This window comes from Hibiscus syriacus, unplaced genomic scaffold (assembly GCF_006381635.1).
Source record: "Hibiscus syriacus cultivar Baekdansim isolate YM2019G1 unplaced genomic scaffold, ASM638163v2 tig00111234_pilon, whole genome shotgun sequence".
Taxonomy (NCBI): Eukaryota; Viridiplantae; Streptophyta; class Magnoliopsida; order Malvales; family Malvaceae; genus Hibiscus; species Hibiscus syriacus.
The window spans coordinates 99,515-108,939 of NW_024063028.1; the positions used below are offsets into that span (position 1 = coordinate 99,515).

At 33.4% G+C, this 9,425-nt stretch overlaps 3 protein-coding genes across 4 annotated transcripts; 2 read left to right on the top strand and 1 right to left on the bottom strand.

The window, feature by feature from the left end:
- Positions 1 to 1,807: 1,807 nt before the first annotated feature.
- LOC120156671 (profilin-1) lies at positions 1,808 to 3,457 on the top strand. Of its 2 annotated transcripts, XR_005519079.1 has the most exons (4): positions 1,822 to 2,043; positions 2,585 to 2,722; positions 3,082 to 3,297; positions 3,357 to 3,457. XR_005519079.1 is itself a non-coding variant. In XM_039167963.1 (3 exons), the coding sequence occupies exons 1-3, from the start codon at positions 1,921 to 1,923 to the stop codon at positions 3,214 to 3,216; spliced, it is 396 nt and encodes a 131-aa protein (XP_039023894.1). In that variant the 5' UTR covers positions 1,808 to 1,920; the 3' UTR covers positions 3,217 to 3,327. The 2 variants fall into 2 exon arrangements, 1 of the variants encoding a protein (XP_039023894.1); XM_039167963.1 differs by lacking the exon at positions 3,357 to 3,457 and having other exon boundaries at positions 1,808 to 2,043; positions 3,082 to 3,327.
- A 128-nt stretch (positions 3,458 to 3,585) lies between these two features.
- On the bottom strand, positions 3,586 to 6,163 carry LOC120156670 (glucan endo-1,3-beta-glucosidase 13-like). The gene is made up of 4 exons (XM_039167962.1): positions 5,997 to 6,163; positions 4,233 to 5,498; positions 4,003 to 4,036; positions 3,586 to 3,875 (listed from the first exon to the last, which is right to left on the bottom strand). Exons 1-4 carry the CDS (start codon positions 6,049 to 6,051, stop codon positions 3,722 to 3,724), a joined length of 1,509 nt encoding a protein of 502 aa, XP_039023893.1. The 5' UTR covers positions 6,052 to 6,163; the 3' UTR covers positions 3,586 to 3,721.
- A 2,181-nt stretch (positions 6,164 to 8,344) lies between these two features.
- LOC120156645 lies at positions 8,345 to 8,996 on the top strand. The gene is made up of 2 exons (XM_039167945.1): positions 8,345 to 8,579; positions 8,682 to 8,996. The coding sequence occupies exons 1-2, from the start codon at positions 8,377 to 8,379 to the stop codon at positions 8,947 to 8,949; spliced, it is 471 nt and encodes a 156-aa protein (XP_039023876.1). The 5' UTR covers positions 8,345 to 8,376; the 3' UTR covers positions 8,950 to 8,996.
- Positions 8,997 to 9,425: the final 429 nt, after the last annotated feature.

The window sequence follows — 9,425 nt, forward strand, 5'->3', positions numbered from 1 at the left end:
TTAAATTAAAGATTAAAGTTTATGTGTGTTATCCTTTATTTTTTAATGGTATTAAATTAGACGTTGTTATCTGTTTCTTAATGGTATTATGGTGTGATTTGATTACATTGTATAAAACTTGTTAGATTTACATAAAAATATAATTATGGAATAAGCTAAATACAAATGGACGATTAAGATTAAAAATTTATTATTCTAATTATTTCGTGAAAATTAGAAAAGAATGGTGAAGTACATAAATGGACATTAAACTATGTTGAAACGATATTTTTGGTCATTGAACTTTTAAAACTTAAAAAATGATTATTTAACTTATCGAGTTGTTATAATATTATCATTTTATGTTATAAGATAATTATAAATGTCAATAAGTTTAAGGTTCATTTTATAATAATTTAATAGGTTTAATGATCCTTTTGTAATTGTTTGAGAAGTTTAATGATCATTTTATAACTTTTAAAATTTTTAATGTCAAAAAGATTATTTCAGTATAATTTAGTAATCATTTGTATACTTTACCTATAAAAAATAATATTTATATATAAATTTTAGAGTTAATTACATCATATGTTCCTAAACTATAATCTTCATTTTAAATTGATCCTCAAACTTTTGAATATTCCAATTTCATCCTCAAAACATGACTCTCATTCTAAATCAGTCCTTAAACTTTTGAACATTCTAATTCCATCCTTAAAATATGACCCTTTTTCTAAATTAGTCATTAGACTTTTGAATCTTCCAATTTCATCCCAAATTTCATCCAAATGTGTAATTTGTTTCAACCATAGTTTAACCTCAAATTTGTTTTTTCTCAAACATAGAATAATATATCTTGACATGACGATTTTATTAACAAGTGATGTGATTAGTATACATATAGTTTGGGATAAAATTGGAATGTTCACAAAGTTTAGGGACCAATTTAGAATGAAGGTCATAATTTGGGGATGAAATTAAAATGTTCAAAAGTTTGAAGACTAATTTAGAATAATAATCATATTCTAATGATGAAATTAAAATATTTAAAAGTTTGTGGATCAATTTAAAACAAAGATTATACTTTGGGCGCATGAGGTGTCATTAACTCAAATTTTTAATCTATTTGGATTCCTCCAATGATTATATATATTTATATTAACTAATTTTTTGTAACAAATAGATTGCTATATCACTAAAGTTGAAATATGTGTCTAATTTGTTTGGTGTAATAATAATTTTAGTCACTAAAACTTGTAAATTTTATCAAATCGATTAACCCTTCATATTCAAAAGTTCTATTAATTTAATCCTTTTTCATAATACTACTAAATCAAGTGAGACTATTAGACCAAAATAGCAATTAGATAATTACACTCTACTATAAAGCAATAACAAGTTATTTTTAAACGGTTATTATATCATAAAAACATTATAACATTCATTGGAGACGAACAAGTAATTTAGTAGAAGAATAAAAATTAAATTGATAAAATTTTGAAATATAAAATATAAAATTTATTTAGTCTTTTCAAATCAGGATCAAAATGATAAAATTTATAAGTTTTGAGATTAAAATTATTATTATGTTAGATCACATAACTATTTAGTCTAATATGTAATGATAAGTGACATGTTTGTAATAATATTTTAATTAAATGATTATATTATGATTTTTAAAAACAAAAAGAGACCTTTTATAACCAAACTAATATTTGAGTGCCTTAGATATTTTACCCAAAAATTTGTTTGTGGCCCAAACAGGAAAGAAAATTTAAGGAAAAATAACGAAAAATAAAGAAATAAAGCATCTCTCGTTGTTCCTACGCTATATCTCCGTGTCTCTCCCTTCAGTCAAAACACTTTCTCAGTTATTTTATTTTTTTGAAACTCTCAAGCTCTACTAGAAGAAATCAACGGAAGCTTAGGAAGAAGAAGAAGATGTCGTGGCAAGCTTATGTTGATGATCACTTGCTGTGTGATATCGAAGGCAACCATCTCACTGCCGCGGCTATCATCGGCCAAGACGGCAGCGTTTGGGCCCAGAGCTCCAATTTCCCTCAGGTTATTCTTCACCTCCAAATTCCCCCTTTTTTTGGTTTTGGGTTTGGTTTCTCGAAGAAAAAGATTGATCCTTTGAGTTACGGGATCTGATTTGAATTCTCATTGTTTGATTTATTAGCTGATCTGATTTGCTCCGAAAGGACTGTTATTTGTTTACTCTTTAGTGAAACGATTTTTTTTTCGAAGTTCAAGTTGGGTGTTTTTTTTTTTGCTATGATTTATTAGTTTATGTTGCATGATTTATTGAAAGATTTGACTTTTCATGCATGGAAAACATGTATGATTTCTGGGTTTGTTTCTGTTTGTTTAGATTTATTTGTTTTATAAGCATTATCCATTGTTTAAATCAATTGAAATCTACTTTTGCTAATAGATCTCTGCAGTTGACCATGATTTAGAGAATGCAACATTTTGAATATGCAAATCCTGTTCGTTTAGCTGGTTTTTTAGGCTTTTAGACAGTAGAATGTAATGGTTATTTACTTTTCGTTTTCCCGATTTGACCTGTGCTTAAGTCTTCTCGGTTTTATGTTAATTTCAGTTTAAGATGGAAGAAATCACGGGCATCATGAATGACTTCAATGAGCCTGGATCACTTGCCCCGACTGGATTGTACCTTGGTGGCACTAAATACATGGTGATCCAAGGTGAACCAGGAGCCGTTATTCGAGGGAAGAAGGTGATGATTTTCGGCGGTTCTGAATTTCGCTGTGCTTGTCACACTAACAAATCTCATGAGCAGATGCATTCTTTTAGATTATGATCAAGACAAATAGATTTGTTATTTATGCATTTAGATCCGAGTGTAGTTTCTTGGTTCAACCTTTTGATCAAATTAGTTGCATTGATGCTGTGCTCTCGTATGTATTTGGTATGCATCTGGTTCATGATCTTACTTCTATGCACCTTACTTCTTGTGTTCTTGTGCCTCAATGCATTTGAGATTGCATAGGGGGTGTATTTCAGATGACCGCATAACTTTCTAGTCTCTATCTTGTCAATGGTTGTATTCTGAGCGTTTTGTCATTTTAATTTCAGGGACCTGGAGGTGTTACCGTTAAAAAGACCAATCAGGCCTTGATCATTGGAATCTATGATGAACCAATGACCCCCGGGCAGTGCAACATGGTTGTCGAAAGGCTCGGTGATTATCTGATTGAGCAGGGTCTTTGATCTCTTTGCTGTGTCCTTTATTTGTAGCAATTCTTCTTGGCATTTATACAGAAGTGCTCTTGGTTACCTCATGTTGTAATTGTTGAGTGCAGTTAGTATTATTCTAGTACTTAAGGGAACCCTTTTCCAGATGCAGAAAGTTTGGTGTTTGTAAGTCATGCTTATGATCTCCTGCTCTGTTTACGAACTTGTTTCGTGGATGGTGTTATTGAAGGTCTGAGTTTATGTTGGCTTTCTCTAATGGGTTTGGTAAATTATTTGGCCAACTTTGTTCATGTAATCTTCTGTTTGTGCCTGTCAAACGCTTAAAAGAATTAAGCCAAATGCTAAGCTAAACAATACCAAAACCAGGGACATTGATGAGGTGAATAACACAGCATTCACTTCAAGCAGCGGCAATGGACAAAATATTCATTCCCATTTTACAGCTTCTCATCATATAACATACAAAAAAGCTAGTTGCTGCAGTAAGTTCCTCCCACCCCAAACGCATGTCAGACTCTCCTTAACTGTCTTGAAAATGATGCATCGGGTTTAGGACGAATGAGATTAGTATCATTAGAAAGAAACTAGCAACCCATGTGCACACTTCAGTCCGTCTGGACGACGAAGAAGAGCTAGCAATGGCAGTCGTATTACTTGTTGTGGTTTTGTTGACCCTGTGTGATAGATAATCACAAAGTTCAATACGTTAAATGATCAGATCAGAGGGCGACGCCAATGCATGCTGAATATAACATAGATAGAGTAGGATAGAATGAAGGATGACAAAGAAAACATGCTTACCCTCGTGTGGTAACGTAGATGCAATTATCATAGCCTGCACCAATAATTAAACAAGTTATATTCTTTTGCACGATGCATCCGAGTTAGGGCACATTGAAGCAAATTATAGTGTCATTCGAAAACATCCACCTAAACTAAAGGTTCACGCATACAAGTGGCGTCGGAATAATAGGTAATGACTATGCATGTATAATCTAGGAATCAGATTCAGTTTGAAGTAATTGACTTACTAGGATCCTTGTCAACTTTGACCCCATTTCCCCCGAAACTGCAAGCAACATCAGTAGCGCCATTTTGCTGGTAGTAACTGTTGAATGCGAAGGAGGCATGAGAAAGTGTATTATCAGGCTCGAAACACGGCTGGCTAGGCTGAATAGGCGAGCAATCCACATTCCCAGGACCACAAGCCCAATCTAGAGCATTCTGTAAATCATCTTCAGAAGCTTTGCTAGAAGCAATGCACCATGTATTCGATTTGGTGCCGCTAGTACTGTTTGCCTCAACAGTGCCTTTTCCAGTGAAGTCCAGGTTATAGACACTAGTCTGGTCGGGATAAAATAAACCCCAGTTTCTCTCCGATTCAAGTCCAGGCTTCCGGTTCTCATTAAACAACGAGAAAATATACACGTCTAGTTCTTCGCCGGGCTTGGCAGGAGTGCCAGAGCCATTGATAACATGACGGATTAGATTGTCGTTATAAGTCTGGGCATTGTCGGGAGAAGCAGCTTTCTCTTTCGGCGAACCTTTGGAAGGCCATCCAGTTTCAGTGACCATAACACGGATTGTTCTGAAATTTAAGGCCATCAGGGCAAAATAAAGGGCATCTATCTGGGCATCAAACATGTTAGTGTAAAGTAAACCAGTGTTCGGATCTATAACCTCCGAGGACGACTCAAACAAAGCATAATCCAAAGAGATATTGCTTGGAGAATCTCTATAAGCATAATAAGGATATAAATCGATCATAAAAGGTGACTGATTATCGGCTAGGAATTCCAACATAGGTTTCAAGAAAAATGCATGGCTGCTGTTAAAAGCACCCGCAGAAGGCGGGAATGATCGGGACAGAACCCCGAGGGAATGAGTGCTCGAAACTTTAATCCTTTTATGCAGACCGACATTTTTTAATGCTTTGAGAACATTTTGCATAGCAGGCACAACCAAGGCAGAGGCATTATTGGGGCTCTCTGTTACTTCAAGACCTACTGTGATGTATGTTACCTTTGTGGCCGGGTAGTACGGAAGGATGCTATTCTTTAACCAGGAATCTGCAGTTGATTGAAACTGGGAGAACGCTAACAAGTCCGAATTCGGAACTCCCACCATAAGCTCGACCCCGGTGTTTGCAAAGGCCTTCAGCACTTGGATATTGGAATCATAAATCCTAAGATATTTGATTTTGTGAAGTTGCACCAATTTCGCAACTTTATCAGGTGTTGGAAGATCATCGGCATTCCTTCCGTAGCAAACGCCAACAAAGCTTCCTTTGCAGCAATCTGTCATAGAAATTGGCATCAGTAATGTCATAAATTCCCGGAGCTAGTACAAATTCTCTCGCAACACACAACATAATTAGCATGTATTGCCAAGGCAAAAACATAACATGACATAAAATGTGGTCAGTCTAGGATTTATATAAACCCTAAACCCTAAACCCTAAACCCTAAACCAAAACAAACATTGTAACATAGCTGTCCTGGTCTCTAGACATTAAAGCCCCTGCCTATTTGATAACATGAATGCAAGAACTAATGCATCTGGTGGTCTACAAAGATAACATTTGATGACAGAGCTAAGACGACCCAAAGAGCAATTAATTAAAACAAAGATGAGATTTTTACTCTGTTTGCTCAAAATCAGGGGATACAAGACTGAAAAATACAAAATTTGAAGCAAATAACGAATAGAGAAATAGCTAAATAGTAATAAAAAAGTAACAAGGAAAAGCCCCAAAATGAAGCACTGTTATTCACTCTGTTGCAGAAGAAGCATACCCAGAAGTAGAAGCAACAAAGAAACTACAAATACAAGCCTAAATCTCGAAGCCATTGTTCCTTAAAAGATATGAACTTTGGTCCTGCGAAACTTCCAGCGTTCTTCAGCAAGTAAAAGTCTTTAATTCTCTGTCTTTGTTTCCTCTTCCTACACCGTGAGAGACAGTGAGTGAGCACTTAAGCATGGATGCCTGCCTGGCGTGTGTGGTGTCAGAGTGACGAAACGGACATAACCATAAATTTTGTGAATTCTAGTTAAGAAAAAGTATCTCAATTCCGGCTCTTTGTCCCTTGGAGCATATTTGTTTGTTCTCTTGTCTTGTGTCTACTTTTTTTTTTCATGTTGGGCTGTCACCATCAAAAGGACTGATTCCTGAACGAAGGCTGAAACAAGCGCAAGTTTTTGCTTGATCCGAGTAACAGAACCCAATCTAAAAGTTAAGAACTTTAAAATTGAAAAGTGTCCGATATTAAGTCCGAAATGACCCGAATAAGTAATGTAAAGTAATCGGACCTCAAATTAAGTATAATTTTATTTATAATTTATAAATTATTATTATTTATATATTTATCGATATTTAATCTATTAACATATTAATTCGAATCAAGTATTATAGAGATTTTCTATGAAAATAATCCAACTTACCTTATTTATAAGGTTAGAATTCGAATCTTTAACCTTATTTAAGATATATAGGACTTAATTTTTAGCATAAAACATTCCAATTGTCTCATATTAAATTAATCCATAAAGATATTTGCAAGAAGAGAAGGAACCGAATCCAAGATAATTTTAATTAAAGCCTCAATCTATTCATTTATTTCTCCAACTTTTGCAATATTTTTCATAATAGGTACACGCATTTTTTTACAATAAAAACAACGAATTTATAAAACTTTAGTGAAAAATAAATTTATAAAATTTTAAAGGTAAAAATATATCATTAATAAAAATAAACAAAAAATCAAAAATATAAAAAAAATTAAAAATTTTAAAAGAGTCCTCTTTAATCCATCCCTACTCTAGAATCTAACATTTAAATTTTTGATTCATTTAAATTTTTGATTTGTGTGCACGAACCAAACTAATTCAATGATTAAAGGATGGTTGTTATCTTTAGAAGTATAGATTGGACGGCTACGTTTTCTTAAAATAATACACTAATTCTATTTGCCTTCCTTGACCAAATGAAATTATCTGTTCCTTAAATTCAAGACAGATGTTAAGAAAAGGATGGATTGTAATTTTGATGTTTTTCGATTTAATTTGAATAAGAATCAACAATTATAATAAATTACGTTGATCTCGGAATTTTCGTAACTTTTTTTAATATTATTTAATTTTTTTTATCCAAACAATATTTAAGATATTGATTTGTAAAGGTAATTTTATGAACAATTTCATATATCTAATCACCAGCTGGCCATTGGATTAAATTATTAGCCATTTTACGCACAGTATAAAGCTTCTTTAATCAAACAGCTTAATCACTTATTCTCTTCATGTCAAAGCAAATTTCTAAGAAGATTGATTTCAAATCCTTGGATACAACTTGGGGTTTTGGACATTTTTTATGTATTAAAATTTATATAAAAATAATAATAGTATAAAATTATCAATAATAATGAATAATCGATCACAAAAATAATATATATATATATAACTAATTGATAGTGGAATGAGACATTAGATTCTTTTGATAAACGTATTAAAACGAAATAAAATTAATAATTTAAATACCAAACGTGTAATTTATCCTAAAAAAATTCTAAACACACCACAATCCGTACAAAATCCTTTCCTAACTTATAAAGTCTATATACATATTTACAGTTGTATGAATGTTAAAACCTTAAACAACATGTATCATATCATGAGAGTTTAACATGAAAACTTATATATTAATTACAAATTTTCAATTTTAATTTATTTCGTCATCAAACAAATTTTTATTTTTCAGATTAACTCCTTCATTGTTTCAACCTTTACAATCTGATCGCTGTTGGGACATGTAAAATGTTGTCATGGCTTTTCGAAGCGAAGTTACTAAAGATAGAGACCTAACTTTCAAAGAAAGAGACCGAGTAGGATATGGATACCTTCAAATTTAGATCTTATCCATTGTCCTAGTACAATGGGAAAGGCATATTAAATCTACACCATTAGTAGATATGTGATAATGACAAATCTTGGAATAATGGAGTACAATAACCGAAATCATTTATTCAATTAAATAATTAAACTGCTCAACCTTATCCTATGCTTATTGCCACCTCATATTATCACCAAAACCAATGGCTTTACATATATATATATGCTCTTTCATAGGGTTTTCAGAACTCGGATCTTATTTATGTTCTTGTTCCTGCTGTGAATCAGATGAAGATGGATATCAATGAAGCTTGGGGCAGCAACTTGATGATCATGGAAGGAGATGACTCGTCCTCCTCTCTTGGTGAAAACTCATCTGAAAACTCCATTTCTTCAACATCTTCATCAGACTTGGTTGAGGATGCATCATCATCATCATCCAATGGACCTCTTTATGAATTATCAGACCTCATGGCTCAACTACCTATCAGGTAAGCACCGACAACATGAACCATTTCAATAAAAATCTGAAATTGCAGGAGACCAATGCTTGGTTCTGATCAAATTTGTGCAAAACTCTAAACCATTTGCAGGAGAGGGCTTTCAAAGCATTACCAAGGGAAGTCTCAGTCATTCACATCATTACCAAGGGTGATGAGCATAGATGATCTTCCAAAGAAAGTGTTGAGCAATAGAGCCAAGATGAAATCCTGTAAGAGCTATGGATGGGGACTTGATGGTCAAAGAAACAAGTCATATAGTCCTAAGGCTACCATTTCAAAGAAGGGTTGTTCCAGTAGAAGCTGTTTCATGTCTTCTCTGAGTAAGAGAATTAGTAGTGAAAATGAAGGATTGAGGTAATATTGTTCATGTCTAGGATGATTAGGTTGGTTCTGCAAAGCAGCAAGAGAGGTGGGGTTTTGAATGTATAGCTGTTTTTTCCATTTTCACGGAAGGAAACAACTGACCACCTCACCATTTTTGGGTTTTAAGATTACAAAATGATATTTTTCAGTAAACCAGAAGTTTACTTGTTTAAATCCAGACGTGTATGCATTTGTTCATGGCATCCAAGTGCAGAACTGAAAAAAGGGGGGGGGGGGAGCTCTGCCGATGAAATATTCTTTGAAACAGGATAATGTAATGGTAGAAACGGGTGTCATCTGAGCTAGTTAGTTCTGCCCTCTTGTGAGAGAGCAGGTGACAATCAAGTGTTAACAACCATACTTTATTTTACCAAGAAACTGTCATGTTTAATCATGGAATTTCTCGTGCAAAGAATTTCTCTTTAATGAAAATTCCAAGAAAACATCTTTAGAGAAAAGATTTTGAATGTA